This window comes from Odontesthes bonariensis, chromosome 22 (assembly GCF_027942865.1).
Source record: "Odontesthes bonariensis isolate fOdoBon6 chromosome 22, fOdoBon6.hap1, whole genome shotgun sequence".
Taxonomy (NCBI): Eukaryota; Metazoa; Chordata; class Actinopteri; order Atheriniformes; family Atherinopsidae; genus Odontesthes; species Odontesthes bonariensis.
In genome coordinates, this window is record NC_134527.1 from 17,769,440 (window position 1) to 17,789,481 (window position 20,042).

Below are 20,042 nucleotides of genomic sequence, written 5' to 3' on the forward strand. Positions count from 1 at the left end.
TTTCATTAGGAGTAATCTCTCGCAGAGACTCTGATGTATAACTGTACATTATGCCATTAAAATGTAGTAACACATCAACGTTGCCAGGTAATATCTTTGTACTTGGCTTGAAAGGGTTTTTCAACCCCCGGTCTCAGCCTTGACACCCATGATGTGTGGAAGTGAGAGCAGAAGGATTTAGACTCCTCATTAACAGGGAACACGTCAAATGTGAAAGTGTGTCTTTTTCCTGCCAGCCAAACTGCTGAATCCCCCAATATCTGTAGATCTGGAAACTTCAAGTGTCAGAAACCTGTTCAAATTAAGAAATAAAAAATAAGTTTGTAAATGCTTCAGACCATAAATTGTATATCTGGATGCTTCACACTGTTAGAAATAGTTTGCTTTGTAATCCAGTAAAAAGCACTCTAGTATCAGCTTGGCCAAAAGTATACCATCTCAGCAAAAAAAATTTTTTTTTGCTACATTTCTACAAAGATGAAGGACACTATGAAGCAAATCTATCTTAAGAGGACAGTTATGACACCAGATCAGCTGAGAAGTGGTGTTTAGAAGTATTATGGAGTTTACAACATTAGTGGTAAAGTACCAGCAAAGAATAGGCTGTTGTTGACATTGTACAAAACAGCTTTCTTACTGTACAACAACAAATCTGTGGACTTAACTCCAAGCTACAAAGCCAAGTGAGGCCGCGGAGCCACCACATATAAGTCAGCCGAGGTCATCTGACAGTCTGCTGTTGGACATAGATGGATGAACGTCAGCGCCCAGACATGCTTACATGACATCACAGCTCAATGTATTTCAGGCTCATGGAAACTGTTTAACCCATGTAGTAAGGAGGTGAGAGGAAGCCACATAGCTGTTCTTGTTGCTAAAAACATCAGCAGCACGTTGGATAAAACAATTGTAGTTGTCACTGGGGACAATGCTCTGAAATGAATGGGAATGATGTTCACGTTGTATGCTTGAATAAATGCGTGTTTATTTTCATTTGTTTCAAACTTGATTTAGAACAAATCTGACCAAACTTTGTCACAATACAGGGTAATGTTTCCCATTACAAATAATTTGATTTGATGTGCTTAACCTTACAAACATACATGCCACATGATTATGCAAAGCAGTCTCACTGCATATCCTGTTATAGCTGCGTTGGTCCACAGCGCAAAATGTAGAAGGCTCAAAATTGCCAGACAGTTACAATTTCAAGGCTCCCAAAGCTTTACATATCTGTTCGCCTTCACAACATGCCTTCCTTTGCATGTTGTGAAACAATTACAACATTCAGAATAGTCACTTTTAGCATCCACAAAATACAAGGAAATACGATGTAATGTTTAGAAATGTGGAAATACATGATTAGGAGAGGTATATAAGAACTGCACTGTCATATTTAGAAGCTGGTTTGGCCTCCCAATGAAGTGAATATTAAGTGAAAGCTCCACTGTGCAAATAATAGAAAACAAAAAATGTTGCCATCTCACACTTCATTGAGACACTACCACAACAAAAGTACTTAATATTACTAACTCTGTTACAATTACAGGCTCTGGAGGTAGATTGGGCTAGATTATCATTATGAGTCACCTTTTGTTCGCTCTGCTTGACTCCACATTGCTCATCAAACAAAATTTAGCAAATAAGTTAATTGACAGCTAATGATCTTCCCTGAACGGCACAGCAACTTTCATTACCATGCTGATTGTTTCTTTTTCCAAAAAGCCAGCAAAATACTGCCTTCACGTACACGTAACCGCATTTTTTCATACCATACACAACTGGAAATACCACTAGACATTCTATCTGCAGATATAAAATGATGTTGCTGCACACAAAACATACACTCAGTAATCTCTTTTCACAAAGATAACAAACACACCTATCCATATAGCTGGAGAAGAATCTATTTGTGAGGCCATAGCTCTAGGATGTTTGTTAATATATGTACATTAATTTTAGTATGTGTGTGGTGGATGACTTTTCACTGTTCAATATTTGCACTCACATTTTTCATGCATGGAAAAGACATCCATGACACCTTTACCCGACGATATCAGATGGGCTAGAATGACTCACTGCACCCTTTGTTATTTATTTGTCCTTGTATGTGTTTGGTGCACTTACTTACTGGAGCAAATGCCACGCCACATTCTTTGTAAGCCTGCATACGTGGGTAGTAAAATAGATTTTGATATCAAGAAGGAATGTCTGCAGTGGTTCATGGTATGTATGGGTCATAAGTGGTTTGAGGAATGATATTACATTGTGCTGTGCAGTGAGTATGTCATTTTTCTAAATTTGTTAAAACTCAGTCTATATGATGCAGCTGCTATTTGATTGAAGATTTAATTACAGGCTTATGAATAAAATTAATTATGACGTCAACAAGGATCAGGGAAAAGACGAAAAACGATTTAATTTATTCTAATATAAATATTAAACTAAAACTAATGTTAAATTTGAATTGTTACGGTATAAAACAATGTGGCTTCCAGTTTTTTTTTTTTTTAAAGCTATATATATTAAATTTAATAAATATCAATTAAAGATAGCATGGCTTCCTTAACTTTGAATGAGTAGTTTTGTCACTATAATTTTGCTATTCTTTAATAACTGTGGCATCATACATGTTCTTTAAAACCTATTATTCTGATGCAAAATGAATGATTTAATTTACAATAACCTGAAACATATATACATATATATTTCCACAAACAGAATCTGGTAAATGCTGCAGATACTTTGTTTCTGAGGTCTGCTCAGCTGAGATCTGTTTAAGCACGACTCACAATAAACTTCCATCCATCCATTTTCCATACTAGCTTCATATTATCCTATTGTTGCATATTCCAAAGTTTTGGAATTATACTTAATCTCTCTAAGCCTATGAAGTGACGGACTTTCTAAAGACTTCCAGTTGATGAGACAGAAAAGCAGCGCTGATTAAAAAAAAAGGGAAGCCTGGGTTAATGCAGCCTGTTGTTGAGGATTATAATAAGATCTTTGAATACTGGAAGAAGGAAAGGAAAATGCCATTACAGCTGAATGGTTTACATCATATCCCCGACCATGTGGTAAAGACAGTTATGTCTGGGATCTCACATGTGGGAGATGCAACCCTCTTAATATAATTTCCATGTCAGTAGTGGAACAGTATATGCTGTTTATGAAGATTGTGGTAATGAGCACAAATAAGCCAATGCATCTATTTTTTTCTATTTATTTCTGTATTTTCTTATTTACTCATCTGTTTATGTATGCATTTATTTATTTATTCGTTCATTCGTATATATCTATCTTTTTTATTACAGTTCTTCACTTTCTCTCCATTTATTTGCTGAAATTTGTTCATTTTGCTGCACATCTGAGTAGTCAGTACAGTAGTTATCATAGGACAGATGTTAACGTGTCTATTTAAGAACGCAAAATCTCACAGGATGACAGATTGTTTTAAATATCGCTTGTTGCATAAAGTCTTCCTTATGAAAGAGTGAGTCATTGCACGATTAATGTATTTTTCCTTTTAAAATTTCTACTGATTTTCTGAGATCTATAATCTCCTTGATTCTAATGAATCTCCCAAACAAAGCCTTTTTATTAAATTTCTGCAGCTTTATTCTAAAAACAATAACATTTTACATGCAGCAAAACAAGTAACTTCAGGTATGCAGTACACAGCTCCAAAGAACTATACATACTTCACTACCAAAACAAAGTCCATTCTACACTAATATTCAATTACAAGCTGCTTCAAAGTTTCTAAAATTTGATGGAGCCAAGCGTTTAGCAGTGAGCTTGTTTCCTAGCATTTAATTTCATTAGTCACAGTCTTACCCTCCAATAGTTCTCTCACAACACGCAAATGGTTATGTGACCGGGAAGCAGTGGCTGATTCACCACTGTCCCAGAGCTGAGCGTCACCCAGAGGCATTGCTCAATGTTGATACTGCTGGATAAATGTGAGCCCAACAAGATGTAATGCTTTGCTGCAATGAACACGATCTGACCACTCAACAACATTCTGCTTGCAGGGCAAATACAGTTCTAGTTTTAATGCAACATTCATTATCAAATGTTTGAGTTTAGAAAATGTAGATTTTATTTTTGTCTTGGTTGCCATCCTAGATCTATATCTACAGAAAATCTAATTGGATGAAGAGAAAAAAACAATGTTTTTTTCTTCAATTACATAATATAACTCCGAGCTGTTTGGAGAAACATTTTAATCATTTTAATGAAGAGCAGTTTACTAACTAAAAATATTCAATTCAACCGCTCATTCGTCAAAGTTGAAAAATCTTACATTTAAGAGGTTTTAGTCTGGAAGTATTTGGCCATGAACATGATAACTGGATCTATAACCAACAGATGAGGGTCCTAAAGGAGCTGTTCACACAGGGACAAAATAAATTTTATACTTTACTAAGACGAAACCGGTGTGTATTACAGCTGATGGAAGTGAGAGAAAAGAGGGTGAAAAGTTTGATCAATTCATAAACTCTGGAATGAGTCGGAAGTGTCACTGCTGGAAGTGACTCATTCAGAGGGTTTGGAAGTAAAAGACTGAAATCAAGTGGGTGTTCCAGGAATAACAGAAGCCTGTAAGGGTGACTGATGGTCAAGCATCGGTAGTCAGGCCACTCTGGGTTTCTGTGTATGAGTGTGTGTCTACCTCCTGTCTGCCTGCCTCTAACTGCCTCTGAGTCATGAATATTCAGCCGTCTACTGCTGAGCTGTCAGTATCTTAATATGAGCACATACGCATTCACAAAACACACATGATCCTAAACATATGTCCTTATGCTGTTCGTGCAAACAAATGCAACAACCCATCACCTTCCAAACCAGAGCCAGCACAGTGACAGCAGCATTATCTTGTCTGGTGATTAAGTAAATGCAGCCTCTAAAGAGTAAGAAGGTACTCTCAGGCCATTAGTCAACAAGATAACAGCCCTACACCATGTACTGCACCACTCAGCAGTATCTACAGTCATTGCCGGCCTCACTCTTAGGGTCCAAGTTGGAAAAAAAACACAAGTCAACAACAGAATGAAAAATATACTGAATTTTAAGTCATCAATCTTGAGCAGATGGAGGTCAAAGACGCATGGTTTTAAAAAAAAGTGACATTCAGAGGATCCCCTTACATATCTCCAGGTAACAGGATGAAAAATCATAAAATAAATGAAGATATGTAGACATTTAGCTCGTGAGCACTAACTCTTTGTGGCAGTATGAGAAGAGGGGTCCCATACATGGGCGGGACTTATTACTTAAGATTTGCCTGGCCACAGTCAGATCACAGGCCTTTACTTGTGCATAGATCCACAGGGAAGAAATTCCACAGTCTGCTCACATCAGTGTCAATGACAATACACCAGCTGGTCACTAGCAGAGACATCACAATACCACTTGACTTATAGAGAACCTCTCCAACCCTCCAACATTTTCTTGGTTAATTGTATGATTTGAGAGATGAAGGGTAAGCATGATTAGATTGAGAAGTAACATAGTGGAGGAGAAATGAGTAAAGCTATTTTGAAATTAAATTTGAATTTACCTCCATGATTTTGAATTTATGATTGCTTTCTGTCTCGGAACCTGAATATGAATGATCTCCTTTATTAAAAAAAACATACTTTTTGTCTTAAAAAGTTTTTTTGTTAGGATTAAAATGTATTCAGAGCCAGTGGTAACAGAAAAACATCTTTCATGATTTGCAAATGAAAGATTTATAGATATTAATGAAGATTCGTCATTAGAAAGTATAAAGCCACTATAAATACAACAGTTCATTTTCATTGCTATAAAAGCAAAAGGAAACCTGAAAGAAGAATGACTTAGCAGCCTCTCAAGCGATGGTGTGTTGCTCTGCAACTGCTCAACTGTGATATTCATGAAAGAGTCATGAGAGAAAAATATTTCCTGCATCCCACAATAGAATTCAGCATCAGTAGATAACAACGCAACATCTAAACAAATATAATGCATTTTGAAAACAAATTATATGGATTGATGAATTTTCTAGTTCTTTGAATGCAGTGAGCAATGGTTCAATTAAAGAAATCGGGTGCAGAATTTCAAACAAAGATCAGTTTTTCGACTGTTAAGCACGTGGGTACATTTGACATGCTATTAGTCTTTGTTGCAACCAGTGACATGTGGCTCATTTCACTGGTAGAGGGATGGATGGGTTCAATAAACACCAGCAAATTCTGGAAGTAAACATGACACCATCAGTAAAAATGTTGAATATGTGGAGGTTAGATTCTACAAAGACACACTAATTCACAATACATCTTAAAATCCACAGTGGACTGCTTAAAAAGGAGGTGTTAGACTTTCCAAAGTTAAACTTTTGCCTCAAAGTCTTTTTCCTTAGTTGTCATTTTTCAAATGCTTTGGTCCTGTCGAAACTATTGATCTACTTCCCTTCAGATGTGAAAAACACATATATAGCAAAACTGACCACGCATGTACTCTGAAATAAGATTTGAAACAGTCTCCAATGTCTTATACAAATTAACTGTGTGACTTTCAGTGTGTTGGTACTGCTCTTGAGTCCGCTGAGACGCAGCTAAAGTCAGAATCTGTCCTTGGAAACTTGATACTTGAGAAATCAAAAGAGATCTTTGTTATGTTCTCTGTACATGCAAATTATTCTACACGTTCACAGTATCAACAAAAAAAACCAGTTAGTTTGATCAGCCACCCAGCGCACATACTGTACTCTTTTGCAGTCTGCTGCTTTGGCCATAGCTTTCCACAGAGCAAATGATCTTGCCACACAGGGGGCAGCAAATTAGCCTTTTACAAGAGCTCCATTATTGATTTGCATACAAGAGGGGGAATGTATCCGATTCATTCCCGTGCAAGCAAAACAACATGCAGTACAAATTCAGGAGCTGTTAAGTTTCAGGGTAACAAGTAAATATGATTCCAGTGTTGTGCATGAGATGGAAATGAATTAATCTGGGTTACTGAGGAAGCTGTTTGCCTCTTTTTGTGTACATAACAATTAGGATGGATGAATTGTGGCATTTATGTGGGAAATTAGATGAATGCAAAATGTTTTGGTGCATACTGAATTGGATAATGTCTGTTTGCATGAATAACACATGTTTACTGGTATTGAACTTACTTGGGCAACTCGAGGGCCTCAAAGTAAAGATAAGAGTGGGAAATGAGTTGTGATTTTGAGGAATGCTGACATTTGCACCTCCAGTCAGATGCCTCTGAGCAGTCAACATGCATGTGGAGCACAAAAATGTCTGTCGCACGAGGGGGAAATGAGAAGTCAGTGGAGTTCCACAGGCAAGGATTTACAATCAGTGATGCCGAATAGGCCTATACACACTTCTGCACAATCACATTGCTCAGGGAGGAGCAGCCATGCTTGACCCCCAACTTAAGACGGAGAGAAAGCGAGGATGAAAGATGAACAATACTGTGAAAGTAAAAGCGCAGACAAAAGGGGCCGACCCCTGAGAGCTCAAATAAAAGCTGTGTTGACGTAGAAAGATGCAATTTTCTGTATTCCATCTTACATGTGTAACAGAGATGTTACACAGCAAACCTGATTCCTACACAGGAGTCCAACAGCTCCAGTTGTTCATGTGTTGCACACATGACAATGGAAATCACTTGAGTGTACACAGTTAGTTTGATTTACATATGTGCAACAACACACATTCTATGATCACTAAAGTGAAGGAAGATAATCAAACATTTCTGTTATTTAGTTCATTGGTTATTTAGTCTGTATTCATTGTCTTTAATTGAATGGCGTTTAATTTAAAAGTGTTGAGTTCTAATGAAAGAAACAAATTAACAAATCAATAAACCAAAGAGGAAACACTGTGAAACAAGATGGGAAGGGAAAATAAGGTTTTTACATATATTATCTTTTTATCTTGTGTCTCCAAAAATACTCGACAATTTAACACTTAAATAACCATAGTATCAGGTACTACAGTCCAGCTTACTCTGGGAAATAACAACCAGCCTTTGGAGTGAACACCTACAATTTCCAGCATGTCAGATTTAATCTTCTACAAAACTCCAGTCCAGTAACAAACTACTTCAGGTAATAGACCTGGTGACTCACTCTAGGATATTGTGTATGTTGTGTCATATTGTGGCACTAATGTTTCATTCTTTAACTGGATAAAACCAGCAATGTTAATGTAAAATATGGCAAAGGTCTATAAAAGGTCTATTTTAAAATAACACCACGATATTGCATCTAACCAAGTAGGTTTAATGTCATAACTTAACCAAACAGCCTCTGAAATTAACAAGTGTAAAGTGCAAGTTGGACAGAAATCAACAATCCCAATCAAAGTAAGGTATCAGACACATGTAGCAAACATTTAAGCCATTTAAGCCATTAAGACATGGCAAGCAGAGGCTGGTGTGAAAGAAAAATTACAACATTCCTGAAGAGCTCTGTCCATTCTTGTCCTGTATTTGGCCAAAGTGACTAGTTTGGTTTGTTTCTTGTTCTCTGAGAGTTTGTTTCCAGTTTGCAATAATCACACCTTGCGCTTTATTTTTCACAGCCATATCTACGACAGCCTGTAATGCCACCTTCTGGTAATACATGGGCGGGTTTCTTTGCTCCAGATCAGTCAACAGAAACATCCCCATTTTTTTTTTTCTTCACCACTAATTACCCTTTCAGATATTTGAAAACTCTACTTCAAATATGTTCTCCAGTAGTGGACCAGTGAGTGCATTACACAATTTGCCATTAAACAGACTGAAGTGTTACATTTTACTGGATTTACTTGCATCTGTTATGATCACTAATTGTGCTTTAATGGTAGTTAACAGAGTGGTGTCGTCACAGCATGAAAATGATGTCAACATGATGTCTTAGTGTCTAAGGGTTCTATTTATGACATCCAGAACCAATGGATGTTCCATCCATCTATCCATCCATTATGTACACCCACTTTATCCAATACAGGCTCGCGGGGAAGCTGGAGCCTATCCCTCCACTGGATGTTGCACTAGAGAACAAACAGCTTAGACCAAAGCAAACAAAACACTTGGAGTCCTTCACTGGTTTGTAGGATTCTCCATGTAAGGTATGCCAGGCAGGTATGCCATGTTGACTCTGACATAATGTTCACTACCATCTCACATAAGCAATAGGGCGTGGGAGGTCAGGCCAAAACATATCGCCAAGGAACAGCTCGCGCATGAACAGCAGTACTTATTTTCATCTTCAACTCCCACACCGACAGCTGGGTATGTGTCAGCACCTGGTGGTGTGCCACCTGTTGACACTTTATGCCACTGTCCTATTTCCAGCCTTGACACACCTGAAAAACATGTTTTAACAGACTTGTTCCCCGCTTGTCCTAACTCCCATACCAGATTCCTTTCCTCACCTCTTCCTGTTGCTGTCTCTAAGATGTAGATGAGTAAAGACTAGATGTTTAGGTGAAGAAACATCCAGAGCTACTCGACTCCAAGGTACAAAAATGATGGGGGAAAAAAATCCTAATGAGGCATAGCTCTGGAGATTGAAGTTTATGTCCACATGTGATTTTAAGCAAATGTTTTAAAACAGTAAATGTAGTGCTGCTTGTTGTAGAAAAATGTTAGTAGTAAATGTTCAATTTTATGATCCAAACTACCAAATGGCAGATGCTTCAAAATGGTGCCAAAGGGTGGAATATGATGCACATCTTATAACTCCTTTGCCACTGTGTGTTTGCAGCTTTGCAAAGCATAAACATTGGCAGGGCCAACAGTTTGAAATAACATGCATAAACAGGCAGCTGGACAGGCTCCCAGCACATTCAGCTGGGAAGGTTTGATTACAACACACACATGGTGGGACTTTGTTTTAGCTTGATGTTCAAAAATCCCATATGCAGAACCTCTAACCTGGCTTCACTGGTATTTGACGCTTGACTATATTGCAATATAGTCAAGTTTGGCTGCTCTGAGTGCCTCCAGTTGAAAGTCTCTGCACCTTCTGGAAATACACTGGTGTTGTCACCATTGCTTCTTTCCAGGCATCCAATCTTATGATGAGAAATTTTTACGACAGAGCAGAAGTAGTTCTGACAGCATGTGTCTGTCCAGATTTCCACTCATATAACAGATATAGTCAGACAGAAATGCTTATGACAAAAACAGAGAAGCCTACTGTAGGAGTTGATCAGCTGTAATCAGACACTGAATGTTATACTTATCATCGTACAAGCTGCAAACTTGTTGTGAGCACGGGTCAATAATTAATGTTGGGGGGTAGTATTAGACTATTTCAATGTTGTTTTTTGTTTTGTTTTTTTGTTTTCTTTAATCTAATTTGTCTCTCCTTGTTGAGTTATTGACATTTTAATTTATTAGGATTAAGGCAGGGTGTACCCTGCCTTTCGCCCATTGACTGCTGGGATAGGCTCCAGCCCCCCCGCGACCCGACCGACGGATTCAGCGGTATAGAAAATGGATGGGTGGAGGATTAAGCCACTCGATGCCTTGCCAGTTCTTTTTATATTATAAAGCGCTATATAAACACACTAGAAATATTAAAAGCTGAGTCAAACTGGGCATTTTCAACAAACTCCTTTAGTAAAATAGAGCTAAAATTAATCTGCCAATCACAATTTTCAGCAGACAAGATTGGCAGTTGCTTGTTATAAACAACATATTAGCTTTTTCTGCCTCTGTCTAAGACTAAAAAGCCACACTACCTGTAAAACTGCTTGCCACGTTTAGGAAGCTATGGCAGCAAAGGGAAGTGAGAGCTCATGTTACCAAATTCCAAAAATAACAAACAAAAGAGAATAGTGTGTAATACTTACAACCATACCATTTAGGGACACCCAGCAGTCAGGGGGGAAGTCTTGGAGGAGAGGCACCAGATACTGGAGACAGCCATCCCAGTGACACAGAAGCAGCATCATCCCTATCAAATTAAATATTCTTACCACTGCACTAGCCAGGTCATACGTCATATGGAAAATCTGCAAAAAGAGACACAGAAGGAGGGAGAGAGAAACACCTCAGTTAGAACTTATTTCCGAAATCTGAACTCTGGACATGAACGCCACATGTCCAGGTTTAAATGTGTTCCATGTAGTGTCTCTGAAACGCCACATATATCAATAATCTGACATAAAAGAGATTTTAAAAACACACTTAAAATGTTTGAAGCTGAGGACACAGGGTGCCTGTTTAGTTACCAAAGAATTTGTGTTTCTTAGTTTAAATATGTGTGTGTTTCTGCACTCCCAGTTGTTGAGCTTTTCATAATTCAATATGGCTGCTTTCCAAAGCAAACACACCGGTGGAGAAAACACACATCCACATCAGAGCAGGTAATGAAGAGCAAGTGGGTTGAATGATGAAGAGAGCGCAGACCTCTAGATTAATTAGCCAGTAAGTGTATTTAAATGCCATGAGCCGGGACCAGTGTTACTGCTGGTGTGGCTGTTTAATCAGAGCAGGAAAGTTTCAGAATAGAAAGTCATCAGCGGCTGAGTAAGCGCATCTGCAGTGAGAGGCTGTTTCATTTACATCCGATCGAATTGACTCACGCGTGGATGGCTAAGGCTCTCATTCAGTCTTTAATTTGCATTAAAAACTATCATTAGCATGAGAAACCCATTACTTATTTCCAAGTTAGTTATTCAACAATCCACCTCACATTGAAGCTCAATTTGTCCTTTCTAAAAAAAACTTAAATAAGGAGAAATATCACTGCTGACAGGTCCGTTTTGCATAATAAACCAGCCCCATTTTCCCAGTTTGTTAAATTGAAAGAATATGATTTGCAGGTAACTATCATCTATTTTAAGTTGATGGCTTTCCATTCCACATGAATGATCTATTCTACCTATAATAAATGTAACTGCAATTCAATTGGTTCACATAATTATCAAAAGTTTGAAAAATTGGACATGATTAACTGTTTCAAAGGTAGTAAGTCCTACAACTACAGTTAGAGTACTTAAAGAGATGATCTATAGTAATATGGTCAAGGGAGTCTTTACATGGACAGCAAGCAAGTAGTGACCTATCAGTCTGAACGAAGAAGGAGTGAATCATGGTTTCATTATTTTCTACCAATCTTTTCCTCTGTTTCACTTCACCTTTTATCTTTGTTTCAGTCTTGTGACCTTTTGTTTTCCCCCATAGTTATATTTTGTGTTTTCTCGTGGTGTACCTGAGATTTTGGAAAAATGAGGATCACTCAAAAACCACATTTCTTCCTCTTTGTTTAAAACAAGTGTTGTAGAAAAATAAAAACAGCTCAAACATGGACTTCAGATGGTGATCATGTGTATTCTGGGATAGTCCCGAACCAATTATTCCGTATGTAATAAAAATGTACCTGACCAAACCCTGGGTCCTTTGAATGCTATTTGAATCTACATCTCTCCACCTCAGTCTATTGTGACTGTCCTGTAACCTTCCTCCACAAAGGACAGTGTCCACACACTAGAGTAGAGGAAAGAACAAGAGCCTGAGCTGATGCTCAGATCCCTCTGCGGTTCAACTCATCCACAGGGAGATACAGAGCACTGCCCTGAAATGCTAAAATTAGCCACTAGCTTACAGGATGGCTGGCTCAGTGCACTCCCTATCCTCTCTGCTGTCTACCTCTGAACTCGCATATTCTTATGTGTATGTTTACATTAATTACAGTTTGATGACAGAGGGAAGAACAACAGATGAAGAGAGGCAGATACAAACAAAACATAGACACAAAAGACATAAAGATAACAAAAACTGAAGGTACATATTTCTTGGGGATTGCAGCAATACGGGAAAACAGGAAATGGCACTTTTGTCCCTCTTTGAATTGCAAATAATTTGCAGCAGCCAGAAATAGAAAGTGGTTGATTGCTAGTCTGCTCTTCTCTCCTTCGGCATAGTAAAAAAAACAAACAAAAAAAACCACACACAACAAAAGAGACAGGAAACCAGGGGTAGAGGTTATTGGGGAAAGTAGCTGGTAGGGTAATGTGTATGAAGGTTACACAGAGGTTTTCCAAATTTCCAGGGACTGTTTCACTTTGCTGGGAAGCTTCTGTGACGTTTGGGTCAAGCTGAGCAAAAGAGGCCAGAGGGGAAGGACGTAGAAACTTTTTAACAGAGAGTGGAGTTTGTTTGGGTTTTATTTCACGGACATCACTTTGAGAAATCTCGCTCGTGGCAGCAGGTAGCCAAAGGGTGGTAGTGTATTATTAGAGTCGAGTTCTTAGAGGCCCTAGTGTATGCAGAGAAATAGCCAGATGATTTTACAGAATAACCTTCATTGTATGCAAATCTATGAAGATGTGTTTGATCATACACAGATATGATAAAGAAGTTCTTCCCTGAGCATGTTCCAATTAAAATATTAGATATTCAGGAAGGAAGGACTTTTAGGTCCCAAGGTGTTGTGTTCAAGTATTGTTTAACCAACATTTTATCATTTTAAGATGGTCAGGATTGCCGTGATTTCCATTAAATAAGAAGCAGCTTGTCCCCCTTGGCCCTCCTCAATGGCTTGTGTGGTTTCAAAGTGTATATTGGTATGTGTAACCCAACACAATGTCTGTGAAATATCTATGGCATTACTTGATGGTGTTTTAGAGAATGTGCAAAGCCATTTCAGGGCAATTTGAGATACACTTATTTAATATGAATATTTCATTCACGTTGATGCAAACAGAATGAACCAAAAACCCATTTACATTTTTGCATCAATGACCTATAATTTTATTTCTGTCTCATTAAGCAACAAAAGATCATGTCACACCAAGACATTTCAATATGTTTTAACGCTTTTGCTTGTCATTTCACAGCCTTTTATTCCTTTTGTGAAAAGATAGCTCCAAACCCCCTCTCCTGGCAGACATTTTTTTTTGGTAGAATCCCAATTTTTTTATGCCTTAACACCAAAAGGAAACACAAATCAGTAGTGTTTGCAGCAACTTAATAAAAAATAATTACTCAAATTACTTTTATGTTGCAACTGAGATTCTCTCATATTACTTTTGCAATTGAAGTAATCAGTTATTTAGTAACTCTTTTCAGATAAATGAGCTGTTGTTGAATATTAAGTATTATATTTCCTTTGTTGCCACAAAACAAAATTAAACAAACAACAAAAAAGGAGATTCCATGATGTATTCAAAAGGTCACTGCTTCTAGTCAACTCTTTGGCAGGAAGCTGCACACTTGTGAAAGATATCCAGTCGTGCACTTTGGCACGTGTTCCTCAACTAGGAAAGTCACAAAATAGCCATTATGTTGTGTATTTGAATTCTTTTGAATTTGTGGCGCCTCTCGCCCCAATGACAGCTAGGATGGGCTCCAGCCCCCCGGAGACCCTGAGTTGGATTAAGCAGGTATAGAAAATGGATGGATGAATTTGTGGGGAAAAGGGCCTGAACAACATAACAATGATCACATAAAGATGGTGCCTTGGTGATATCATAAAGTGTCTGTCAGCTGTCGAGAGCACCTCCAAGCTTAGCACAGATCCAAAACCCAGGAGGAAAATTACGTCGGTGCCACCAACTAATCACACCTTCCATCGCAGTCGTCACCACAGCATCCCAGCATCCCAGCATGCAGCAAAATTGCTCAGTGTCAGTTCACGTAATTAAAAAGGAAGACTTAACTGGGCCTCTGAACTCCTCATTTCCAAAATCTGGTTCTAGCATTTTAGGATGCAACAGAGTTACATCTTGGCTCAGCTGTATTCATCTTGAGTTCTCATTCCCTCACGGTGGTTTGAGCACTAGTCTCATAAGATGGCACTGTGGCCCCAGCACACAGAGACCACTTTGGATCAACACATTGTCCTGAATAATATGACCCTGCTCGAGATCATGTAATAGCTACATTGGTCAAACATATTGTGATTAACAATGTCCAACTTAAAAGTGATTTTATGGTTTTGTTTTGTGAGAGATAGTGAGAGAAGCAAAATGTGGGCAAAGGGATGGGGATGAAACTCAGTAAAGAGCCACAGGTCAGGAATTGACAAAAAAAAGTATTTCTTCACTGTTTGTCAGAGAAGACTGAACACTTGTTATTTCAAGACACAGGCTGAGTTGCCACCCAGTAAAGCAAAGATTTCAAATTGAAATCGGTGCCAACAAGTTCTTGGCTCATTACAATTGCATCAAAATGAATTGTGCAACTCTTTCCCAGTTTGCTGTAGGACTGAGTTTTCATGTGTGTATCTTTGTGCCTTGACGTGTAAAGAGATGAGCCCTGGATACATTTTGAACCACTTGCTATAAATACAAATACATGGGCAAGTAAGACAGTGATATTATACTAAAACAATGGATCAACATCATTGATGTTAGACACAAAGAGCTGTCAGACACACTCTGAAATTTACATCCACAGGAAAGGTAACAAGAGACAAAACCACCATTGACGCCCCTGGCACTGGCAAAGTATTGGCTTAGAATTAAGTGCATCAAGCTTAAATTTGACCCAGGACTGGGTCAGCTTAATCCTCTAATGCTGTAGAGAAAACAGCCAAGATGTGATATGATAGTGACACAAAGTCACACGCTGGTTGTGTTATGCCAACAAGATGCTCATTCACATCTGTCCATATGTACTAAACAATATGATACAATGGAGGATATGAAAATTAAAATGTGAAAGTTTCATGCCAGGTAATTGTATTTGCATACACAACCACACTCCTTTATACAGGATTTATTATGCCATCCATAATTAATGCCTTCCATAATAGACGACAAGGAGAGTCCCTGCATATCAATGGGAAAATCATATAAATGGTCCAACATGTTTAACTTAAAATGTTGAAGTATTTGCACAATTGCAGTCTGTCCATTCGTTTTATGAATTGTAGGCTTACCCTTTTGAATTTGATGTGCAGAGAAAAGAACATACAGAATGATTACTCACCATCAAGCTGTAGACCTTGAAAACGCAATTACAAAGTGGTCTTTATGCATCTTTAAATTGGAGATGAGTGACCTCTGTCTGAGGTTAGTGAGGATTAGCATGGGACTAATTTGAAGGGATTAAATCCACCACTGACTATTACATTGAGGGATAACAACACTGCTTCCAGGAAAATCTGGAATTCTCCTACTTAACATCATCTTCTAAATCTCCCTTTAGAACTCTCTTAGTTTCCCTTAATCACAAAATTACAGTTTAACTTGGATTTGTTAAAAAAATTGCAGTGTAATGAAAAAAAAATTGGAATTTAGCAGGTCTTGGCTTTTTCTATTTTGCTTTTCCTCTGCTGTGTGTCTTCTCCATGCACCAAACAAGTTGTTCAGTTTGATCAGCTTATGAAAAGGCAGCGGCAGAAAAAGCCATACATTCAGACACAGATGCATTTTCAATGCCTTTCTCCTCTTCAAGGAAAAGCAGCATGCTGGAAGTAATTATAATTCACATGACTGTTCTGTGCAATGTGTAATCATGTTGATGTAAGTATAGTTCAGCAATAAATAGACACAAATGGAGTTGGCATTACTTCAGAGCTTCAGGCAATATACTGTATGCTCTGGGAACCTCATCAGTGTGTAGATCTTTTACAATAGAGTTTAGAACAGAGTGGACTACAACAAGGAGGAGAGAAGCCTTTCCAATGATGTCAGGAATAGATCAATGGAATCTTTACATGAAAAAGAGAGCACAGTATTGATCAATTAATTGACAAAAAGCATACTTCAAAGAAAGGATTATCATGTCTTAATTACATGCACTGGTGCGTTCAATACAAAACATTCTTAAGTAATAATGACTCTTCTGCAAGTATGTTCTGCATTCAAGAAAGTATAGAGTAACATTTTTTTAAAGTAGTAAGAATTAAAAAGTTGCACAAAACAGAAATACTTCCATGACATACCATTACCTCAAAATTGTATTTAAAAAAGTGTTAAAATGTAGGCTACTTGCTGCATTAGGACAGTAGACAAAGGACGATTCAAAAAATAGGATGCTGCTTTATTTTTCATTTTAAAAAGGATAACCACTACACAAAGCTGGACTCAGCTTAGATAAACTATTTCACTTAAAAAGCTGTGTACATTTTTATGTGACACAGCTCTAAAATATCATGTTCAACACTAATGAGCAACAAAGAGTGAAATAATAGAAATAAGATAAATTTTCAGCTTAAACACACTTGAATCTTGGACTGTATTGTTACCCTCTTGCTTTTGTTCTAGTCTGTCATTTAATATCCAGTTCACAAGACAAAAAAATGGAGCAGAGGCTTATTTATGTATTTGGACATGACGGAACGTTTTCTCTTTTTCAACTTTTGAAATACTGTATTTCGTCAAATAAAAACCAGGATTCAGTTGAAAGCTGACACCCTTATAATGGCCGAGGGTGGGGTTGACACAACAAAATATAGGATAGTCCCCAATACAGTTAGGGCAGAGAAATAAAAACAGGGTATACCTCCTCTGTCTAATCATTTTAATGATATAAACATGCATGTAAAAACATTTTGTTGAACTGGATTTGGCATTTGTCAAAGTGCCAGTTTGATTACTTCATTTTGAAACACTTTGGATCAGTCTGGTAAGCTGTTGCATTCAGCATGCACGCAAATATTTTATAATAAAAATCCTACTAAAAACAGGAGTATTTCCATCCATTAATCTATCCATCCATCTATTCACCCATTCATTCATCCATTCACTGCTGCTTATTCGGGATCGGGTAGTGGGGTAAAGGTCTAAACTGAGATTCCTAAACCTCCCGTCACCTCCCCAAGCTCCTCCAGAAGGAGATATAATCTCACCAGCAAGTCCTGACTCTACCCTGAGGCCTCCCCTAACTAGGACATGTCTGAAACACCTCTCTTGGGAGGCATTCTGACCAGATGAACCAACTCAACTAACTCCTTCTGATACGGAGGAGCAGCGACTCTACTCCGCGTTTCTTCTGGATGACTGTGCTCCTGACCATATCTGTAAGGGTGAGCAGCACAGCCAATCCTTAGAAGAAGCCCCATTTTGGCTGCTTGCATTCATGATCACACTCCTTCGGTCAACACCCACAGCTCATGACCACATGTTAGGGATGGAATGTAGATCGACTGTTAAGTCCACAGCTTCACCTTTAGGCTCAGCTCCCTTTCCTCGCCACAACAGAATGGTATAACAACTGCATCACCGTCTTTACTCATATCCACTTTGCTCTACTCCAACTCATGAACAAGACACTATGATTCTTAAATTCCTTCACTTGAAGCAGTAAAGGAAGCAGCTCACCCAAATCCCAACTGCTGACACTGTGCAGGAATTCAAAAGTGTGTGGTCACACTAATCATGCTAATACTTTGTTAGGCCGTTGGCTACATTATTTATCCAACTTCCTGGCACAGGGTGCCGTATCTCTCTGCAATCCACAGCAAAACCTTAGCCTTTTTATTCCAGTCTGTTGGAAAAAAAAGGATGTCGGAGTTTTGTACACCTACCATAGATTATCAATGGGACACCCATAGGGATGAATGGACCTATCGCATCAAATGTGGAAATGAAGAACAAGTATTTATGTTACCAGTTCCAGATGACATTTCAAGGTATTAAAATAAGACATTGTAGAAAGATTTAAAAAGTTTTACTAATAATGAGAATTACAAAAAAAGGCCTCTCTCAAATAGTGGCCTGGCACCCTGAGCCATTCAAGTAAATCAAGGCCTCAGACAGTATTTGAGGAAATACAGTATATATGATATCTGCAGCACATTCGATCTGGAAATGTGTTATCGTAGCCTCATGAACACAGCAGATGGACATTTCTGCTATCTGAAAAAATTTAGGAATTTTTATTGATTAAAATTATGACCAGCAAACGTGTGAAGGAAAATGTATGTGCCGTGTTGAAGGAGTACAGACTTTCTCCCATTGCAGCAGCCAATCAATGCTTACATTCAAGTGGAGAAGACATTATTCTGCAGTGTTTCAATAACGTGACAAGATACACTTTCTGCTCATGTAGCTTTTTCCTGTGGGTACACCATCCCTCCTCTTCTCTGTTCTCCACCATTTCTTTCTCAGCATTATTCTCTTGTTCTTCAACTTAGCACATCATGCTGTACCGCGAACCTGGCTGCTGTGCCCGCCGTTTCACCCGCTCTGCATCTATTTTGGTCGTGTAACCGTGATAACCTCAACACTTCTATTCTGCCTTAATCTCCGCTCTCCCATTCAAAGCTGCATTGGCAGAGGGAGCATCATCTGGGAAACAAGCTCACAGAGTCATGGGGATCACATTTATGATGATATGCATGTTCTTGGTGGACTTGATGGGTGAAACTTTGGGGGAAAACCCCAAAGTTTGGGACAGAAAACATTTATTTTAAATGATATTTAAGCATACTGTAGTTCCTGTATTAGTAAGTAATTGTGACCTTGATAGTGTCCTAAGCCTTTTTTTCAAAACTGTGAATTAATGTATCCATAATGTATGTGGATTTAAGCATATTCCTCTGATATTTCTTTAGTGGCTTATAAAAGCTTGCTCTGTGTAAGGAAGGATCAGCGCATCAGGGGAACAAGTCACTGTATTCATGGATGAATGTTATATTGATTTGTACCTGTAACCCGAGCGGTGGCAGGAAAAAAAACATCAGCTCGACTCCAATAAATCATGTACATGCATCTCTCCAAAAGTCCTTATAGTTCACACAGCAGCATCTGCAAACTCAGTGCGCTCAGCACAACACAAAAAAAAGGCTGAGATACAACATGTGCAGACATATTGTCCAAAAATATGCTAGTACCCGCAAGAATAACAGTGTTCCCATATGACCCAATTTTCCTCCATTTGTCTAGTTATGTAAGTCTGTTGACAGATCTGAGGTATTAAATTACTGTCCTCAGTCAGTCTTTCTATGATAAGAGAAAACAAGGGCAGAGACGATGAGCTGCAAAGATGAAAGAGAGCAAAAGAAGTGGCATTCAACGTTCACCACAACATTTAATGAAGCATTTTTGCAGATAAAATAGAATAGAAAAATACTTTATTCATATATATATATGTATATATATATGTATATATAT

The 20,042-nt window shown here is 38.2% G+C and overlaps 1 protein-coding gene across 2 annotated transcripts in view; it reads right to left on the reverse strand.

The window, feature by feature from the left end:
• Positions 1-20,042, reverse strand: part of hcn1 (hyperpolarization activated cyclic nucleotide-gated potassium channel 1) — a 78,147-nt gene that overhangs the window by 36,158 nt on the left and 21,947 nt on the right. For both annotated transcript variants that reach the window (XM_075455862.1, XM_075455863.1), the window contains exon 3: positions 10,827-10,988. In XM_075455862.1, the coding sequence (XP_075311977.1) occupies positions 10,827-10,988 (162 nt within the window). The remainder of the gene's footprint in view (positions 1-10,826; positions 10,989-20,042) is intronic.